Raw genomic sequence first — 20,869 nt, forward strand, 5'->3', positions numbered from 1 at the left:
GTTATGGGCATTAATGGTTTGCGTCTCTTTGAAAGTACAGCACGTAATGCTGATGAGATGTTTAGATTATCTGATCGGTGGAAGCTTTTGTTGACGAATATATCATCATAATCGCGTGGTTGTAATTCTGTGTAGTATACGCCTTGATTTGTTTCCATTTAGAAGCGACGTGTAGAGGCCATCAAACCGGTAAGGAGTGTGGAAAGCAGCGGAAAGGCGAGGTTTAGCTGAACAAATTACATAACTAGTAGACGTGCAGTGGAATTAAAATTTACGAAAAGGTAAACATGTCGGTGATCTGGTGTTTTCATTAAAATAATATTTACTGTTAATTATTGATGATAAGACTTTTTAATTCATTAATTTAAATTGGTATCCGTTCCTCTAGTCTAGTTTAGAGCGTCGATATCATTACGAGCTTCAGTGTCGTATATTGTAACTGCGTATTGTTTCAGTTATATAATGTTTTCATTTTTATTTTAAGCAATATCATATTATCATTACCTCTAATCCATCCAGGTTGTATGGATTTGGGTTTAACACAATGAAGACGACAGAAAGTGGTTTTCGATCTAGGTTATCTATCGACGTTATTTTGTACCGAGAGTTCAGAGGATTCGCATGAGACAAAATATTTGTGCAATTTTAGATCAAGAGCTATAAGAATAAAAATAGAGAAAATCCACCAGAAAGAATAAAACAACGGAAAATACTTCAGATTTATCAATGACATTGCGTAGATTTATAGTTCTGCCGAGCAATTCCTTTTGCACATGCCGCTGAGTCTCGCTTATTTTATTCTTAGTTTTCGGAATTGACTACAATGATATGAAACCATATTACTTGCTTGAGTAAACCCTTGAAAAATAAAATAATAAATCGGTTATTACAGTTCCAGAGGACATTGTGGAGGTAAAGCACATTCCAGTATTCCAGTTTTCCAGCTGAAAGAGCGGTTGGAGTTGTGGCGAAACACAAATCCTTGGAAATAGAATAGAATCCTTACCAGCTGTGCGAGTTTTCACCCGTTACTGAATGCGACTCTCCCTGTAATGGTATACACATTTGTCGGTCTGGACCTAAAAATAAGGGCAGTTGTTCATTTCAGTAATCGGACAAGACATGCGTATACCGCCCGCATACAAGTACGTTGTCTGTTTCCACCCTTCTACAAGCGCAGTGAAGTGTAATAAAAATACAAAAACACAATATTGTCATAAAGAGCGTCAATGTCCCAGAATGATGCAAATGTTCGTAACAAAAGCGCACACGCTGGTGATACACGAGTGTGAATATATTGATCGGAGGCCTGTTTTCTTACTCTGGTGGCAATCAGAAGCACGGAAAAGACCCAATGCAAGTTGGTAGGCTTGTCGTGAGTGTAGGGGCTGCCGATGGAGACCAATTCTTCAGACACCCGGCTGGTCTATAATTATCCCTATGTCTCATTGGTGCTTCGCCCCTGATGCCTTTTTTGGAAGGTTGTCTGATTTGTGACCCGCCTGCCCCTCACAAGGCAGATGGGCTCTGGGCACAAGAACAGTCGAAGGGGACAGAGTTCAGATTGACTGCTGAAACAAGAGAAGGCGAGGAAGGATTTGGTCTGGTACACCACTGAAGGAACCAGGTGAGTCATTGGTTTCTAGCACACACACTTGAGAGCACATCTGTGGAAATCACATGCTAATTTTGCAATGCATGTGCATGTTGTTGCTGGATAAACCTTGTGTTGTGTTTAAAGCAAATTGCTAAATTCCAAAACGTCCCGATTTTCTGTTTCAAAGCGTTCGTAGATCTTCTCTTCAGAGATTTCAATCAATCAGTCAATTAAGGTTTATTTATCAATGCACGAATAGTACAGCACACAGCGGTGTTGTCGGCAATGAAATGCATCACCCACAAGCTGGGTAAGAGGGATAGAAAAGTAGGACAGAATTTATAAGGATAAGGTTAAGATTAGGATCCAATAAATCATACAATTGCAATTTACAATGCAGTTACAGATTGAGCGAAAGTAACACAAGGAGATATGGTAGGATAGGAGCTATTAGCGCTGCTCATATGTGTCCTGAGAGTACAACGTGACAGGAGGGCACCGGTGCACCCTATCAGTTCAAGTTGCTTTTTGTCAGCGGCCGTTTGGGTATCTGCAGGCGTCTGCTGTGGTTGACTGTTTAGCAGTCTTACTGCCTGGGGGAAGAAGCTGTTACGAATCCTGGTGATCTTGGTCTGTATACTTCGGTATCATTTTCCAGATGGTAGTAGAGAGAACAAGTTGTGTTAGGGTGACTGGGGTCCCTGAGGATAGACCAAGGCTTCTTGAGGCATCTAACAGAGTAGATATCCTCGATGTTCGGTAGCGTGTAGCCGGTAGTGTTTTGAGCCAGTTTCTCCACCCTCTGGAGTACCTTGTGTTCTCAGGCGGATCAGTTACCATACCAGGCAGTGATGCAGCTGGTTAGGATGCTTTCAGTGGTGCACTTGAACTTGAACTTGAACTTTATTGCCATATGTAACCGGTACATGTAATTCTTACTTACAGAAAGTCTTTCGATTGTAAAACAAGTGTAAAAACACAAAGTGCAGACAGTGCATCAAGACAATATACAAACAAACGGTAGACAATGTACAAGTCAACAAGTAAACAGTTTGAATGTAAACAATACAGACGTGTAAACAATGACTGGAGATGTGCAATAAATAAGAAATCATAATGAGGTAGATGGCATAGGTGTGGTCCGAAGGGCATGGCTAAATGTGTTCGCCAATAGTAGAAGTACGATTGACGTACAGTACAGAAGTACTGTAGAGGTTGGTCAGCATGTGTGACGGCACGCTGAACTTCTTTAGTCTGCGGAGATTGAATAGGCGCTGCCAGGCTTGTTTTGGCTAGATTTTGTGACACTTGTAATTTCTCAGTCACCTGTGAAATGTGAATGGTGTGTAATTTTATTTCACCCCTGCTTTGCGTCCCTTGATCTAAGGCTGCTAAAGTCTGCGTAGTGACCTTCCTTGACGTTTTATGTATTTAAACGGGAAATGTGCATGAGCTGTCCCATCATATACTGACCTTAATGGCCCTGCACACCAGATGTTATTGTATGGTGTTTCTGCTGTATCAGCACTCCGCGGAATGGTGGCACAACAGCTGAAGGTAATGTGGAACTCTGCTTCCTGGTTATTTTCCTGATCCAGGCGCCATGTCGGTCTCCCAGATCACGCCCTCCCTGTTTCTGAGCAGCGCGGACGCCGCCCTAAACCAGGCCCTGGTCTCTTCCAAGGGCATCACTCTCATTGTCAACGTCACGCTGGCCCACGCCTGCCCCGCCTACCGGGGGGTGGAGTGCGTGCGTGTGCCCGTGTCGGATCTGCCCCACGCTCGCCTGGGGGACCACTTTGACAGCGTGGCGCTGCGCATCCACAACAACCGCGCGGGCAGCACGCTCGTGCACTGCGCCGCGGGGATGAGCCGGGCCCCCACCGTGGTAATGGCCTACCTCATGAGGTACAAGGGGGTGACCCTGCGCGAGGCCCACGAGTGGGTCAGGGGCAGCCGTCCCTACATCCGCCCCAACGCTGGCTTTTGGAGGCAGCTTCTGGACTACGAGAAGAAGCTGTACGGTAGGAACACGGTCAAAATGGCCGCCTCTCCTCTGGGCGTACTGCCTGAAGCCAAGGACCAGGAGCGCAGCCCCAGATACTGCCTGAACTTTTGATACAAGCTGGGACACTCCCTTCCTTCAAAGCAAGTGCCTCATTCTGCATAGCCAACAGCCAGGGGTGTCCTAATCCAGTCCTCAAAGGCCACAGGGCTTTCTCTCTTACAAATGAGTTGTTTGTATTTTAATGACATTTTTTACAGTTTTCTGAAACAACTACTACAGTTTTAAGGATAGTTTAAACCTGGGGTCTCCCAATCCCAGATTTGGACACTCTTTGGACTATAAATGGGACCATTTTCCTTTGGAATCATTTTGAAAATGTTTTTTTCCATTAATGGGGAAAAAAACAATTCCATGGATACCTTTCCAAGGTAGCCACTGTGACATAATCTGAAGCATAATGTCCAGTGTATTAATTTCAGGAACGATGTAAAAAAGTGGAGAATGAAGTGGAGGGAGACCGAGATACCTGAGGCAGCATAATAACAACCCACTGGTGCAAAAACAGTATAAGATGGTAGGGAGATTAGTTAGAAAGTCTGTCTTTTATTTTTTTGCTTTAGCATTTTTTATTTACTGAGCATCAAATTAAATTTATCACTTATAACTACAGCACATACACCAGCCATGAACACAGGAAACATTTATTAATGTAATTAATTCATTTTGTTATCAGGAAAATGTCATTTTTTTGGTAGCAGGTGCACTATCATTTTATTCAGACATGACAAAAAAATTCATTATGATGATTAACATTTGAATTCAGTATGGATGATTTCAGTGGGTCAATCAATGGGTTGTAGTAAGTCACAGACTAGTAGCAAGTGCGAATGACATTGAAAGCAATATTAACTGTACATTAGTGAGACAAACTCGGTGACAAATGCTGTCTTTTGGGATTCTGTTCTATTCCTCTCAAGAGAGCCTGGACAAGCACATTCCTTCTCCCTGGTCTCTGAGCTCTACATGCCACATGACATCCCAGCTCATCAAACGGATGTTTAAAGAGGATCAACTTGAGTTGGGCGAGTAGAGCATCATGTCAAACTCTCATCTCAGAAGAGAGCTATTCTGTCATGCGCATGTGTTGTCCTGCTGCAATGTTGTCACAAGTCCAGAGAAGAGCAAGTGAGGTTCCAGGACTTCCGAGACTAGGCAGCCCTGCTCAGATCATCACACCTGGACCTGTGGTCTCCCAGACTGCAGGTAGCCAATCACTTTTTAACTGTTTAACTATATGTCCTAACGGGCTAGAAATGGCAAGTGACAGTGTGCCAACTTATTCCAGCTTCCATCATACTGACAAACCTATCACATGCAAATATGCAAAATGTAGTAAGTGTGGTAAGATGGTAAGTTTGCATTGATACTCAGTGTCTTGCATATACTAGTTAGGTAGTTGGCTTAAATGTAAATTTCTGAGATTAAGACTTTAGCTAAACAGATGTACAGCTATCACAGTTCTGACTAATCGCACTACCCTTTGAAGGCACACCACCAGGTACACTGCCACAGAACCTGGAACATTATAAGGTCTTCTGTGTTTCTTTGCTGCATGATAAAATCTGAATTTGTGATAATTTTGCTGTATTAAAAAATTAAGGTATGTTAAATCTGATTGAGGAGGATTTTATTACAAAATACAGTGAACTCATTGTATACAAGTCATGTCAATCCTGGGTGATTATTGTATTTGGATTTGTATGAATTAATGAAACAGAGAACATGAAACGTTGAGCTATAAACCAGCTTATTTAAATCGGAAAATGTCTTGTTTAAGATTTCTTATGAACTTCATAATAAAACTGTACCCACATACTGACCAATGTGCTTTGTCAAGAACACGGCGAGAACACAAGAGCACAGATGGAAAAACAAGCTACCTTGTGCAAGCTACCCCAGAATTGTTGTGCTCGACAGGAAAAGCAAAGAATAATTACATTTAATAATAAATGGTTATTTTCATCCCAAAGGAGGTAAACCATTTCATCCACTACTGGATTATGTACTTGGGTTATGTACAGTAGTCTTACTACACGGCAAAACACATGGCAAATTGAGAAATTGCTTCACAAATTGAGCTAAGGGGAAATTTAAGCAAGCCAGAGTGTGCAAGCTCAGACTGGAATGTAGAGAGTAGGTATACCAACACCACTAACAGCAGTATCCTGATATTCATTAGGACTCCCATCTCGGTACTGACCAGGTCAAGCCTTGCTGAATTTCTGAGAGCTGATGAAATCAGAATAAAGCCCCTACTTTTCAGCAAAATGTCCCTTTCTCCTGTTTCTGATCCCTCCATAGCTAATTCTATAGCCTGTTGAGCAATCATTATGTCTCACCGCAGAGACAAACATTGTCTCCATTATTTTTAACGGTACACACTTAAAGCAAAAGACAATGTTTTTAAACTACATCTATTTTCACCTGACTCAGCAGAAAATCTAAAAAACAAATCAACTGAATGGGGTTTTCTTTATTTGTTAAACATATTTTACAAAAGGAATGAATACGTTCTGCTCAGTGTCTTGTTCTTCTTGTTCTAGCATCAAGTAAAAACTACTGAATATAAACATTTCCATTAAAGTTGTACAAATGCAGATTTTCTGATTGTTCTGATTCCTCTTGTTGGCAATTCAGAGATACCTAAGTGTACAAACCATGACACCAAGGCTGCTCTAGAGGCCCTCTACTGACCTGTAAAAGACTTGGATGGTGTGTTGAGAAGGTATTTCTCAAAAATAATAAAAACATAATCAGAAAAATAAGTTTACACAACAAACTTGTAAAAACTAAGTTATGTCAGGAGAAGTACATTGTCCTGATTTCTGCCTCTCTGACAAGGAACACCAGTTTTAGCTGCCTCCTTTTATAAAAATGTCAGAGAATGTGGCTTTGTCTGAACAACAACTGAAGATTTGCCTCGTCGCTCTCCTGTCTCATTCAATACTGGAAGCTTCTCTTGGTCTGAATGTCGTCCAGTATCTGCTGCAGTTCCTCCTCTTCAAATCGGCCCTCCAGACTGCCATTGTGGAGAAACAGAGAGGAAGAGACGGTAAGAAATCTCTACTCATATTAGAGCTACAGAATAAATCTTCGTGTTATCCAACCCAGTGCAATGTCTAAAAATCAAACCATAACTAGCCATTTTTAGGAAAGTAGACCCACTCCATAGCAGAGCCTGTTATGTCATCTTCTAGTACTGTTTCCTCAAATCCAATGCCTCTATCTCTACTGAACAATGTACTTTAGGTATTCGTGTTCAATTATGAAGCCAGCAGGTCTTTATAAGCTCACCCTTAACCAAGTTTATTTAATTTTTGTGGAACAAAAATACATTTTTGATGAGCCTACTAAAGCACGAGCTCCCTAACTGTGCAATTGACCACAATAGTCCTTGGAAACTGATTATTTGAATGTCACTCTCAATGACATACTGGATTATGACTCTCCAAAAACTGGGATCTGTCTAAAGAGAGCGAGAGACTGCTAAAAACCAACAGCTGTTCTTCCATAATATAGTTCTTTCCCAATGTAATACTTATGCTGGGTTGTAAAGGAGTCAATTCTATTGCTGTCTTCACAGACTGTGCCTTAGAACCTCTACCGAGCATCGACCTCCAAGAGCCGGGTGTTCAGACATCAGGTCTTGGAAGGAGAAATACGGGGCGGCGCGGCCAGCAGACTCAAACGTGCGACGAGAAGTGGCCGTGGCAGCACACCGACCTTGGAATAAGGGCCTTGGCTTCTTCCGCTGCTTCGGGGCACAGGTTGGCCAGGCTGGCCAGCTCGAACTTGTGGAGCTTCTTCTGCAACAGCAGGCTGCAGCGAGGGAGGAAACAGGACACGATCAGACCACAGCAGCACGTGCAGCCATGAAGACGGCCCACTGCTAACCCGAGCACTTCCTGGTTCCTCTCCCCGGGCGGAGCGGTGGCACTGTGGCTAAGGATCTGCGCCTGTGGCTGGATGAAATCCCGCGGCCGGCAGAGGAATCCTGCTCCGTTGGGCCCCTGATCAAGGCCCTTAACCCCAGCTGCTCCAGGGGCACCGTATAAACGGCTGACTCTGCGCTCAGACCCCAAGCTTCTCTCTACCCGTCTGTATGCCTGTGTGTCTCATGGAGAGCAAGCTGGGGTATGCGAAAAGACAAATTCCTAATCTTGCATTGTATATGCCCAATAAAGTGATCTTATCTTAGCTCTTACCCCGTTAACTGCTATGCTGGGGCATGAGTCTTCTGTACTGAACTACTGTACCTCCCTTTGCGCTGCCCTGATGCCAGCCCATGGGGGTCTCCGGGGAACACGGTCTTTTACAAACACCCCTCCGTCTCCCGACTGCCACTCTAGGTTCCCTGTGCGGCTGGTGTGAAGTGTTCAGGTTTGGTGACTTCAACTCACGCTTAAAGACTTTTAAAAGAAGGGCTCTCGCACATAATCTCTCTCCAATGGAAAACTTTACAAAAACAAAGAATCTATCTCTTCAGCTAGATGTCTGAAGAAGGCCAGGTCCATTCTCAAGGACCCCAGTCATCCCAGTCACAAACTGTTGTCCCTCCTACCGTCTGGTAAACGGTACCAAAGCATTCGGTCCAAGTCCAACAGACTATGGAACAGCTTCTACCTCCAGGCAATAAGACTGCTAAATAGCCAACCTGCAGCTCCTTTAGCAAATCACCTGTAATGGCTACATGGACACAGTTTTCACTGTATTCAGCATAAACGCACTACTTGTATATATTGCATACACCATGGACACATAGCAGCTCTACTCATATTTAGTTTTATTCAATTTCTATTATATCTATTATTATGTAACCTTATTTTCATAACCTTGATTTTGTGATTTTTATGATTTCTGTGATTTTTGTGAGCTTGCAGAACAGACATGCTGTATTGTTGTGCATTTGATAAATAAACTTTGATTTGATTCTGATTTGAAAGGCAAAAACGTGACTCTCTAGGGCGGGAAGCCGATCCAGCCGGGGGTGGCCGCGGCCTGACCTGCGCACGCTGGCGATGGTCTCCCTGTTCTTGAAGCGGCTGAAACGGGCCGTGTAGTTGAGCGTCTTCATGAAGACCTCGGACAGCTCCTGCTCGTCCTCCGCGCTCTCGTTCTGCTGCTTGCGGTGCTCCAGCAGCATGTGCACCTCCGAGTTCAGCAGCGTCTCGGCGTTCTCGAACTCTGCGAGGGGGGAGAGGAGGTGGGCGTGCGTTAGGGACGCCAGCAGCAACACTTAAAAAGACGCCGGGTGCGGAGCGGCCCGATCCGTTTCGGGTTTTATCTGGACAACACTCATATTCCTATATCTGACTGCACAGTAAACACACATGCTGGCAAAAAGAGCCAGGGTCTGTTCTGGGTTCCTTTCCAGCTGAGCTCTGAATCACTAATTGGATAATTTTCCTGATCTCACCTCAGGGACAATTTAACGGCTTATAAAACTCGCAGGACTGTGGCTTTCCAAGACAAGGGTTACAGACCCTTACTGCAGGCCAACTTGTTTTTAGTAAATACTATTTTTTTTGTCAGTAAGCCTAACTCCACTTGATCTCTTTTCACTCCTGGTCAGCAAGAATTGCAGCCCTCGGGGGCCAGAATCCATTAGATTTCTTAGTGCTCTCCGTATCCTTAATGTCTTAAATAGGTCTAATTAAGCTTAGTATGATTAGTTCAAGTTTGGTCACTATGCGGAGGCGGAGGACAGCAGCTGTGTGCGCACCACCGCTGCAGACGACCGTGTTATTTTATAGTATTCTCTATACCAGCATCAGTGAGGCCATTAAAACTGTTCAGGTCAGAAGATCCCATTTGACCGCTTCTGCGCGGACTATCCCTAACCCTAAAAAATGTTAAGCATAAAATTTTTTTTTTAACTTTAAGACCCATTTCGTGCTTTTCATTTCACCAGCAGTTCGGTGTTTACACCTCCACAGAGCACACGAATCCCCGTGGCGGCGGCTGGTACCTTTAGGGAAAAGCAGTTGCGAGGCGTCCTCCTCCACATCTCCGACCTGCGGGGGTCCAGTGCCTCCTCCTGCCGCCATCGTCCGAATCAAGACCCGGGGCAGCCTGAGTAGGCCCCAGCGACCACTTACAAACGGGTATCTGTAAACCAGAAATTATCTAAACAAATTGGCAGCGAAATTCAGAAAGGTTGCGTACGGAGATATGCTCAATATGCAGACAACTGTAGCGCTGTAATTATCCCGGTACACTCAACAGCACGCATCGCCATGCCTGTCATGAACACCTAAACACAAAACAAAAGTATGATGGGTGAACTCATTGGGGCTTCACAAGACAGCGCCCCTGTCGGTTGGAGGTCTCACCAAGAGGCGGCATGGGCTGCAAAAGGTAATATTCCAATTCAAAGAGCTTTATTGGCATATCCGATGAATTACGGTGTTGCTAAGGCAGATTCAATTAATGCAACGCTACATACATTTAAATAATACAGACATCACATAAAACATTATTGTGAGACAGTATCACCCTGTTTTGTTGTTATTGCTGCACGTTTTTGCGGGGAGGGGGTATTCTGTTGCTTATGACTCTCTTGTTGTGAACTGTAATTTTAAATCTATTCTTCGCCCCCTGGATAGTACAAGAAGTATGTGTTTTTTTATCGTCCATTGAATGTGAATCAGCGGTCAGTCTATTTTTTTAAATTCAAATTTGAAAAGAGCTTTATTGGCTTGACCGATGACTTACAATGCTGCCAAAGCAGAGAAATAATTACACAACATTTACAGTACTCACATAAATGTCCAATAATAACATATTTCGTACATTACTAGAATTTAAAAACGAGGGGGAAAATATTGCTGCGTTGGCCGGGAATCGAACCCGGGTCAACTGCTTGGAAGGCAGCTATGCTCACCACTATACCACCAACGCTTGTTGTTAGATGGTGGTAACTATGGGTTAAAGCAGTGCTGGCGCGGCCTTGGCGCTGTAAGTGTAAGTCCAGGCCTACAGCGACACCCAGCTGCAACGCTCTCGGAAGCGATACTGGGCCCGAGCGGAGGGAAACCGTTTCGCTTTGATAGGAGCAAAAATACTGAAACCCTCGTCATATGCGGATCCGGATCTCTCTGTGATTTTGAGTTTTCCTTGGTGAATTGTGGTTTGGGTTCTCACTAGGTGACACGAGATTTCCTTTGCTGAAAAGGGGCAGAGGAGCGTTTCAGCTTTCCCAAAGCCCCAGGGGCTCAAGAAAAATAGCAGCCGCTTTTGTGTTGAGGGACCGAGCCCATAGCTCGTCTGTAAGACGGGATGGATTTGTTTGGAGACCTTCCCGAACCCACACAAACTACAGGTAAAGGATATCTGTCATTTGTATTTTATTTTTAAAACATACTTTGTATTTTAGGCTGTGTAGGAGACAGGACACTTTGGTAGTAACTGGATTTATGTAAGTAAAACTAATAAGCTTTTAAAATTCATAGTACCACCCTTTTCGTCGTTGATGAAAGTATTTTGATATGGAAAGAGTTGAAGATCATTCAAAATGCTGTTTTCACTACTAAAACCGCTCTAAAGGACGACAGGCCTGAAACTCGTGAGCGCAAATCCCCGACCTGGCGTGAAGGCTGTAACCGTAGATCTGAGCATGTTCCTCGGCTAAAGAAACCAGTGATCTGCAGTATGTGAATTTGTCGAAGATAAACTTTATTTTATGACTTATGCGAGGTTTGACACTTCATGACTATAGTATATGTAGTTTTTATGGTTTAAGAAGTAAAGAATGAAATGGTGTATGCAACGTTGTGATTTGGTAGCAAAAGCACATCGACCGAATTCCATGTTAAGACTGATTCTTTGTGTTAGAACGTTTACTTTAATAATAATAATAATAATAATAATAATAATAATAATAATTGCTTACACTCATATAGCGCTTTTCTGGACACTCCACTCAAAGCGCTTTACAGGTAATGGGAACTCCCCTCCACCACCACCAATGTGCAGCATCCACCAGGATGATGCGACGGCAGCCAACTAAAAACTATAAACTTTGTACTTTATAAAGGGGATTAGGTAATTGTGAATTTGGTATTTAAAAACGGTACAACGGGCGCCGAAACATTCAGCACATTCAGCTGTATTTTCACGGATAAAGAGCATTTGGACTGCCTAACATCGATTTAAACGATTGGACTAGGAGTATTAATTGGAAGTGGTGAAACCAGTACATGTATTACTAGAAAAACATGTATCTTTATGTAGTTTAAAGGCCATTGTTTGAAAGCAGTTGTGCTCAGTGATGGGAAATTCTGCAGACAAACTGTGGTATAAGGTCATAGATGTGTGGAAATATACATAATAGTCTGCACAATTACAATATATATATAAATATGATGCCTGGTACATGATCAGAATCCCTGATTTGTTGGGTCCCTTCAATAAAAATCCCTCCTTCTTATTCTTTTAGCAGCAGACACAGGTTCTTCCAAAGACTCCAAGACTGAGGAAAAGCCCAAGACAGAGAAGAGGAAACTAGACACTGAAAGCAACGGCACAGAGCAACAGCTGGAGGAAAAGAAAGTTTGTAAAGGTTTTCAGCCATGTCCACACCCCTGTTCCTCACCTGGGGCTGGGGGGTGGGGGGTCTGGTGCTCTGGCTGCCTTCCTTGATTGAGCACAGCATAGTCTTCGTTATAGACGTTAGCAGCAAAGTGTTGATGGCCAGCCACTTCTACTGTACCTTCCCTCCACAAAACAAGTTCTGGTGTTCTTGGAATATAGTGCATTAACCTTTCTTCCACGGATCGGAGGTACAGAACTTTAATAGCACACAATAATTTCGATTTTCCTAACACAGAATGTAGTTTTATTATGATGTTTTCATCCGTCTTTTCATAGAAGGATGACACTTTAGCACAGTGGTTAGCATGCAGTTTCACAGCTGTGGGGCCCTGGGTTCAGTTACTGGGGTGCTATCTGCGTGGAGTTTGTATGTTCTCTCCAGTTTCTGGTTTCCTCCCACGGTCCAAAGACATGCTAGTAGGTTAATTGTCTCCTGGGAAAGTCGGCACTGGTGTGAGTGTGTGTGCGTCTGTGTCTGAGTGTGCCCTGCGATGGACTGGTGTCCTGTCCAGGGCGTAACCTGCTGTCCGCCTGCTTCTTGGCTTCTTTAAAAATCTAAACCTTTTTTTAAGACATACTCTTAGAACCAAGTAATAACAGTCAGAGATTGATAGGGATATAGATTTAACACTAGGACGATGTGTTTTGGAATGTCCCTGCTTGTTGTTTACTCTGATTAATTTCCACCTTTGAATTAATGATATCTAGTAAAGCATTTTAAAATATGAATGGAGAGATTATAAGAAAAAAGCTATTAGATCCACAGTGATAAACTATTTTTTTAGCATAGTTTAACAGAATACGATATAGGATAGAGTGATGTATATCTGTTCTAAAGCTTGTGACAGCAAAGACTTTGGTGCAAATATCAGCTCCCAGGATCAATACAACCCAAAGCTACTGTGGGCTGGAGGGTTGGAGCTCACAGTAGACAGACAAGATGGGCAGACAGTGCAAAAGAGTGAAGTGCAAACAACAAACAACAAGCTCGTACCATTGAGTTGTGAAGAAGGGGTAATGTTATGGGGAGTGTGGATGTAAATCTGTGATCTGTCTTTTTTTACAGTGGCCACAAGGGGATTTAGGATAACAGCAGGAGTTTGACAGCCAGCGTGCCTTTGTGTGTGTGCTGTCTGTTCCAGGAATCCCCAGACTGAAGGGCTATGTGGCGGCACGGAAGGGAGAGAGGGAGGAGATGCAGGACGCCCACGTTATTCTGCCCGACTTTTCGTCTCAGGTGTCTTCGCTGCCGTCCCAAGTGTGAGTGACCTTCCCAGCAGCTCACTTGATCCCACTGCCACACGGCTGACTTTAGGACATCTCGCAGACTTTGGATGCTTTGAATCATGAAAGGTTTTCAGGAGTATTTTGGGCTGAAAACTTCATTTTACTTCAGGAGTTCAGGCACATCGGTCCATCCTCTTAATGGCTTCATCCAATTCAGGGTAGTGGGGGAGCTGGAGCCTATCCTGGCAAGGAACGGGCACATGAGGTGGGGTACACCCTGGACAGATCACCAGTTCATCACAGGGCACACACATACACACACCAGGGCCAGTTTTTCCAGTAGCCAGTTAACTTACCAGAATGTTTTTGGACTTTGGGAGGAAGCTGGAGGAAACCCATACAAGCACGAGAAGAACACACAAACTCCACAGAGGTAGCACGTTGGTTCCGGGATTGACCCCAGGATTCCAGCGCTGCCACTGTTCCACCATATCACCCTAAGCTGAGACACATCAAAAATCGAAACAAGGCAAAGGGCAAAACCTTGCCTTTGGTTTTGCTCTAAATGTGCATCACATGGGGAAAAAAGGAGCTGCCAGGTTAGCATAGTGCCCAGGGAGTGCTAAATCTCAATTCATTGGGATGTTTTTGGCGAATGTTTTTTTGAGGTTTTCTTCTGTTTATCCTAGATCACACTTGGCATACTTTGCAGTCTTCGATGGGCATGGTGGAAGCCGGGCATCTAGGTACGCTGCCCAAAATCTCCATCTCAACCTAGCCCTCAAGTTCCCCAAAGGTACGCAGCCCTCTTTCTTTTAGTCTGTTACTACTCACATTCACATGCCATTTTACACCAGTTTTTACACCCCAAAGTGAAACTCGGCCTAAGTAAGACCTGCAGGACTTCAGAGAGAATGTCAGGGTGGGACTCGTATTGCAATGGCAAAATATTAGAGAACAGTGTCGGGGTTTCCCACAGTTGTATACAGCCCAAACAAATGTTTGAACACTTGACAAAATGCACACAAGAGTAATACACTGCAGGATCAGCTGGCAGCTGTGATGTCTGTACTTGCATAGTCTCAGGTCTGAAGCAGTGGGACCAGATCTCATGGTCTCGTGCTTTGGACTAAAAATCTCACACAGTCATGGCCGGCATGTCCTTGGTGAACAAAGCAGTCGACTAGGTTGCCAGATTTGAGGAGAAAATAATTAAGCTTCAAAAAATGTAAAGATTTTACAAATCCAAATAAAATAACCAATCTCATTATTTCAATTGATGTGTGTATAGAGAGGGAATATATATTATAAATTACCAGGAATGTCATGAAATTAATTATAAATATGATAAATATTCTTGCAAAATCCTCAGAAATGAATTTTGCACCTAGCTCTTCGTCACTGTGCTCTGCAAGGGCACACCATTACTGCTCTTTGCAGTGTTATTGCCACTCGCGAGATATGCGAGTTAGAATCTTTGACTTTTCTAAACCCAGAATGTGAGTATCTCTAAGTGTTGTTAGACTTTTGCTTTATCGTTGCTGTAAAATTAGGACCTTTTTCTTATAACCGGTTTAGATGCGAGAAATCAGGTCCATTACAAATGCATTTATATTTTAATTATTACGATTTGTTCAAATTGTTATGACTTAATGTTTCCATGGCAAACTGAACGCTGTGAAAAATAGTGGAGTTGAGTTCTCCATGCTAAAGTTGCGGAGTATTTTGGAAACCAAGCACTGAGTGGAGTAAATGTATTAACAAGCAAGCAGATCAATTCCTGGTACAAATGAACACAGTTGATTAAGGACCCAATCAGAATGAAAACAAGGAAACTTAGAAGGACTTCACCAGGACCAGGAATGACAGCTACTGATCTAATCGACTCAGTGCTGTGACGTGTTGAAGCAAAAAGTGAAGCGGAAGGTGGGCTGACGTGCTTTTACGGGTAATTTCTAAATGTTCTAATAGGGTAAAGTATATGCATTTCCACATTCCATGCTTTGAAAAGCAAATTATTCTTTGCTGACATATAAACCACGCTACATGTTTACAATGGTCCATTTTTTGCATTGCCAGAGAGACAGGACCAAGACATCACAGATTAATAGAAGCATTACCTTATTTGTCTGTATCCCCAGAGGTAATGAGAAAATGTATCCTGCTCATAGAAATGTAAGAGTAGACACATTGCAAATGCATTGTACCTTGAGAAGTTTTAATTTGGCATAATGTGTAAACAAATTGATACAGCAGTTAATTGTTAGAATATGTGAAATTACTGAAAACATGTTCGGGTGATTTCAGTACAAGTCCCTTACAGAAGAAGCAGGATTTATCTGTGGGCATCTCTGAAAATAGTGATGGTTTACAAATGCTGAGGAGGTTTATAAGAAATGAATTAATTTCCATGAAGTCTGTAAACTAAAAATGTAATGAACAGCTTGAAAAGCATTAAATGATATCGGATATTGTAAATATGATGTTACTTATATTAAGTGTAATATGCTCTGTCCCCCCTAAAAATCTGCATTAAAGTCATTCTGCCACTAGGAGGAGCAACTGCTGTATTTTCAACCCAGAACTGCCTTTTTCTACTGTTTATATTCAATATCTAAGAAGACTTTCACAGATTGTAATGTACATTTATTCACTTCTCCATCCATCTTCTAACCTGCTTCATGCGATTCAGGGTTACGGGGGAGTCAGATTCTATCCTGGCAAGCAGCTGGCGAAAGGAAGGGTACACCCTGGACAGGACACCGGTCCATTACAGAGTACACACATACTCACACCTGGACCAATTTTCTCTGAAGTCAATTAACCTACCAGTATGTCTTTGGACTGTGGAAGAAGACCAAAGCACCTGGAGCAAACCCACATAAACGCGGCAAGAACATACAGACTCCACACAGATAGCAACCCAGGTCCTGAATTGATCCCAAGGCCCCATCACTGTGAGACAGCAACATTAATCACTGTGCTACTGTGCCACCGATTTATTAACTTCTAAAACTGTTATTCATTTATTCATTACATAATTGTTATTTTTTTTGCTTGTCCCTTTTTTGTATGTTTATTATTGGATTTCCACCAGTGGCAAGATCTTGATTGTTATTTTGAAATATCTATAAGGGTCAAGTGGTGTCTGATATCTTTTAACAATTTTTCAGATTTCATTAGTTGAGATGAAACCATCATGGACTGTATTGCAGGTCATTGGGTATACAGTGTCTTGAATGCTGTGGCTGTCGTACACTCACATGTCCGCAAAATGTTATTTAATGTCCGAGTTTGCAGGTGGCAGCTGAGTAGAAGTCTAGCAGAATAACAGTGTTCTTCCCAATATGTATAAAATGTGGTTTTGTGGGTTTTTAGTCTGTCAGAACCCTGCATTGTACTGCCAGGCTGTGCGATGTCGTTCTCATTTGTGCTTTGCAGGTGATGCTGAAAACCTTGACAAGCTGGTGAAGAAATGCCTTCTGGACACTTTCAAGCAGACAGATGACGATTTCCTCAAACACGCCTCTAGTCAGTGAGTACCATCTGATAGTGTAGTGAAGGACTATGTTCATCGTGTGACAAAGGGCAAGCTGATGAACCTGTACCAAGGAGGAATACTAAAGGAACTGAAGAATCTCACTGTATTTACTGGGTTATATGGAATTAACATAAAACTTAGGCGCTTGTATATGTCTTGGGATATGTCTCAGTTTATTAAAAGTATAAACATTTCTTTTAATACACAATATCTTACAAAACATAATATAGCCTTCACGCTCATAGGATGTGAGATTGGATCCGAGTCAAAAAGTCTGTAATAATCATGTACGTCCTTGAAAACAGGAATATGTTTACGCTCTGTGGAGGAGGATGTCATTGATGAATTATAACAAATCACGTTTTTGTTTGTGAGACTCTGATAGGAGAAGACGTCATTGCCACGTGTCAGCCATTGCACAGTGCACAAGATGGAGACTTATGGATAGTCTCTGTGAACAGTTTTCCCTTTAAAAGCTTTTCTGTATTGTAACATGATGTATTAGAATGGTTTACCCTGAAAATGATCTTCTCAGGAGATTACTGCTGTATTAAAATACATTAGAGAGTTTCTTTAATATATGACTAATGCAAAAGCCATTCCCCCCAAAAAAACAACAAATAAAAATGGCATAGTGTTTGACTTTTGGTGAGGCTGCCAATTGTGGTCAGGTGGTCACCAGACACCAGATCTGCATTTCCCATGTCATCAGAGTCTGATTTCATTAACATCTTGATTCGGGAGATAGTGAGGCTAAATAGGACGCATTCAGAGGAATCCATAGGTCCTCTATAGGAAGCTCTATAGGTTAATCTCATTAAGGCAGACTGCTGTGAAGGTTGTGGCCTTAGCTGAGGGTCCAAGAGATGTGCAACATATCTGTATATCTGTGGTCAGAGGCTCATTGGAGCTACAGTGCTACCCAGGCATGAACTACAGTTTATCGCTGGTTAATATTAATTCTATTTATGGTTCTTTATAATAAATAATCTGCTTTTAATTGAATATTAATAAATTAAGTGTATTAAATGTTAAATTGTACTGTACATATCGGTAGCCAATACATCCTCTGTTTTAGTTTGATTTAATAACATTTTGAAACTATGCCATTATGATAAAATCAGTTTGACCATGACTTTATTATGTGAAGACTCTTGGCAGCTTGCTTTTGATGTTGTGTAGAGCAGTGGTTCTCAAACTGTGGTACAGAGCGCCCCCAGGTGGTACGCCAGATGACCCTTGAAATTTGTTGTGTGCACTGAAAAATTGGGAATTAAAAATTGAATAATTGAAAATTCTCCTTGAGTTGGCACAATGGATACTATTTATATACCATTGTATAGGAATGCGTGCTACGAACCTAAGTGACGAATTGTATTAATAGAAGTTATCATTGGCAAATAGGGAGATAGGAGGATGTGCGTGATTTTGGAACACTGCCAATCTTTTAAGCACAGGAAAGCGTGATAGATAACAGAAAAACGTTTAGGGACTGTTTTAGGTTAATTTCTTTGAGAAAAATGCACTGAGCATTTCTGTGCGTTTTGCTCCCATGCGCATGAAATAAAAACCTCTTTAAAACTTCTGCAAGGGACTCCTGACTGTCTTTTAAGGGGAAACGGGGAAAATGTTCTCCAACACCGCCACATTCGCCAACAGAACAATTGATTGAAAATGAATATACCTCGCAAAAATCAAATATTATGTCATGGCTGAAAGGAAAAGACGCCACGAGTACTGACGCCAGCTCCAGTAGATTCCGAACACCTGTTGAGAACGAGGAGGTTTATACATTGGCCACCGGCACTAGCTCTGCTGCTGAACCTGAACCTGCTAGTGTTGGCCGTCTGGGAAAAAACGGCTACAAGGCGGTACGATCCAAATGATCTTAGTGCTCAGTGCTATTTTTATTATATGTGTGAGTGTGTGTGTGTGCAAGCACACTCATGTTGGTCATTGAGGTTTTCTGGGGTTCCTATGAGAAGATGGCTTATAGGTGGTCCTTGGATGCTTTGGTTTGGTACTTGGGGTGGTAAAAAGTTTGAGAACCACTGGTGTAGAGGATTTATTTTAGAGTGGTGTGGCAACGTGTTATATTAAAGCAAATTTTTCAAATGTGCATATGTTTAGAATTTGTGTGGTATGTTGTCACAGTAGGTTGTAGACCAATGGATAAAGTGCAGAAAGGGTTTCCAGTAATGTGAAAATATACAAGTACCTATTTAAAGAATATAGCTGATGTCTTGAGATGGCTGAGTTTAATTTTAGTATCATTGTACTTTCACCAATAATCTTTACAAAATATGATTTTAACAAGATATAAGACAGGGCATTTGACCCATAATTATGTAATTACTTGAAGCTTTGTTTGGGCATCACCCTCCTAATAGGGGCACTTTTTCCAGACCCTGGCAACTGTTTGTGGGGGGGAAAAAGTTTAATAGTAACAGTGTGAAGTGGACCACTGGGATGACCCCATGTATAGATATAGGATTTTATGTCCTTGGATCAAATCTTCTGCCAATCTCTTTTTCGCTTGCTTTAAAAGATACATTATCTTCAACCTGTCCATATATAACAACTCCCCGAGACCAGGCGTCCACGTTATTGCTTTTCTTTAGACTCTTTCTGAGGCTTCCTGTCCTTTTTGTGTGATGGTGATGAACGCTAAGCTCTGTTGTGCCCCTCAGGAAGCCGGCCTGGAAGGATGGGTCCACAGCCACCTGCATGCTGGTGATGGATGATGTTGTGTATGTAGCCAACCTGGGAGACAGCAGGGTAAGTGTGGGCAGCCATGGTGCTTCCACAGTACAGGGGTGCCACTTAACAGGCTGGCTGGAGCCACAGGAAATAGCACTTACTTGTAAGATGCATCTTCTGCTATTTCATTATAGAATCTTGTGTTCTTCAGGAAATAAATGACCATGCTAGATAGAATTTATATTCAATGCTTGTGCCAGTTTTCTGCAGAGTGGATTTTTTCATAACGTTAGCAGTATGCATTAAAAAAGTGCAAAAACATTTGACAGATGAAGGGTAATACTGATTAAGCCCCACTGAGCTTATACAAGGTCCTACCTATATTTTATACATAATTTAGAAAAAATGCAAAAAAAGGATCGTGTTCACGGGTTTTGGTCCATCTTCAGAATACAGCAGTCTTTATTCATGTACCCTGAACCACAAAGGCGTCGTTTTTGAATCATTCCCACACCACTGCTGCATTTGTGTTTGTGTCTTGGCTGGCTTTAAGACTTAAAATACAGAAATCTATTTTAAGGGAGTGGAGAACCTGGTCTGGGCTGTGTTGCCATTACCAGTGTGCTCCATTACATAAGCACCCGTTTGGAAGTCCCTTGGAGTGCAGGCCCTGTGAGGCACTTTGTTTTTCTAACAGATCGTTTCACGAACACAGCGCCAGGGTCTCACTTCATAGCAGGGGCTTGGTCCAGATCAGTTCATGAATAAAACATGGCCAGATGGGAGACCTCGAGAAGAAGGAGCTTTCAGTACTGAGAGAGACGCAGCTCGGCATCCTCTAGTGATCTAGCTAACTGCTGTACAATTCTGTAAAGCATTCTATGGCAACGTTTTGTGAAGGGCACAACACCCACCTTCCTGCTGTGTACTCATTACCATAATTTTAAGATATCGATATACACTGACATTTTTTAAAGGTGTTTAAGCATGTTATGCACAGGCTGCAGGTTACAAAATGCCGATTCAAGCTTGTCCATGGAGTACTATTGAATTCAAATTTCTATAACTTAGCCTTTACATAAAGGACACATGTTATAAAAAAGCTAAACACTTTTTCGCTACACACTGAAGCTTAAGACGCATA

The 20,869-nt window shown here is 42.3% G+C and overlaps 3 protein-coding genes and 1 non-coding gene across 14 annotated transcripts in view; 2 read left to right on the forward strand and 2 right to left on the reverse strand.

Moving 5' to 3' along the window:
- Positions 1-5,480, forward strand: LOC148676706 (dual specificity protein phosphatase 14). Of its 2 annotated transcripts, XM_088611620.1 has the most exons (3): positions 54-189; positions 1,517-1,627; positions 3,196-5,480. In XM_088611620.1, the coding sequence occupies exon 3, from the start codon at positions 3,201-3,203 to the stop codon at positions 3,714-3,716; it is 516 nt and encodes a 171-aa protein (XP_088467746.1). In that variant the 5' UTR covers positions 54-189; positions 1,517-1,627; positions 3,196-3,200; the 3' UTR covers positions 3,717-5,480. The 2 variants fall into 2 exon arrangements, with proteins under 2 accessions (XP_088467736.1, XP_088467746.1); XM_088611610.1 differs by having other exon boundaries at positions 1-1,627.
- A 643-nt stretch (positions 5,481-6,123) lies between these two features.
- Positions 6,124-9,947, reverse strand: polr2d (RNA polymerase II subunit D). Its single transcript, XM_088611635.1, has 4 exons — positions 9,634-9,947; positions 8,669-8,849; positions 7,389-7,484; positions 6,124-6,684 (listed from the first exon to the last, which is right to left on the reverse strand). Exons 1-4 carry the CDS (start codon positions 9,710-9,712, stop codon positions 6,606-6,608), a joined length of 435 nt encoding a protein of 144 aa, XP_088467761.1. The 5' UTR covers positions 9,713-9,947; the 3' UTR covers positions 6,124-6,605.
- Positions 9,948-10,493: 546 nt separating this feature from the next.
- On the reverse strand, positions 10,494-10,565 carry trnag-ucc (transfer RNA glycine (anticodon UCC)). Its single transcript has one exon. It is a non-coding gene; the product is annotated as a tRNA-Gly (tRNA).
- Positions 10,566-10,598: 33 nt separating this feature from the next.
- The window catches only part of ilkap (integrin-linked kinase-associated serine/threonine phosphatase), a 28,462-nt gene continuing 18,191 nt past the window's right edge, over positions 10,599-20,869 (forward strand). Inside the window, exons 1-6 of one of the 10 annotated variants that reach the window (XM_088611508.1) lie at positions 10,599-10,986; positions 12,106-12,225; positions 13,400-13,517; positions 14,174-14,280; positions 16,926-17,019; positions 19,716-19,803. In XM_088611508.1, coding sequence (XP_088467634.1) covers positions 10,944-10,986; positions 12,106-12,225; positions 13,400-13,517; positions 14,174-14,280; positions 16,926-17,019; positions 19,716-19,803 — 570 coding nt within the window. In that variant the 5' untranslated portion in view covers positions 10,599-10,943. Of the gene's footprint in view, positions 10,987-12,102; positions 12,446-13,170; positions 13,518-14,173; positions 14,281-16,925; positions 17,020-19,715; positions 19,804-20,869 lie in introns of those variants that run through there. The other 9 variants (XM_088611497.1, XM_088611580.1, XM_088611519.1 and 6 more) reach the window with 9 other exon arrangements.

This window comes from Lepisosteus platostomus, chromosome 2 (assembly GCF_059453375.1).
Source record: "Lepisosteus platostomus isolate fLepPlt1 chromosome 2, fLepPlt1.hap1, whole genome shotgun sequence".
Classification (NCBI taxonomy): Eukaryota; Metazoa; Chordata; class Actinopteri; order Semionotiformes; family Lepisosteidae; genus Lepisosteus; species Lepisosteus platostomus.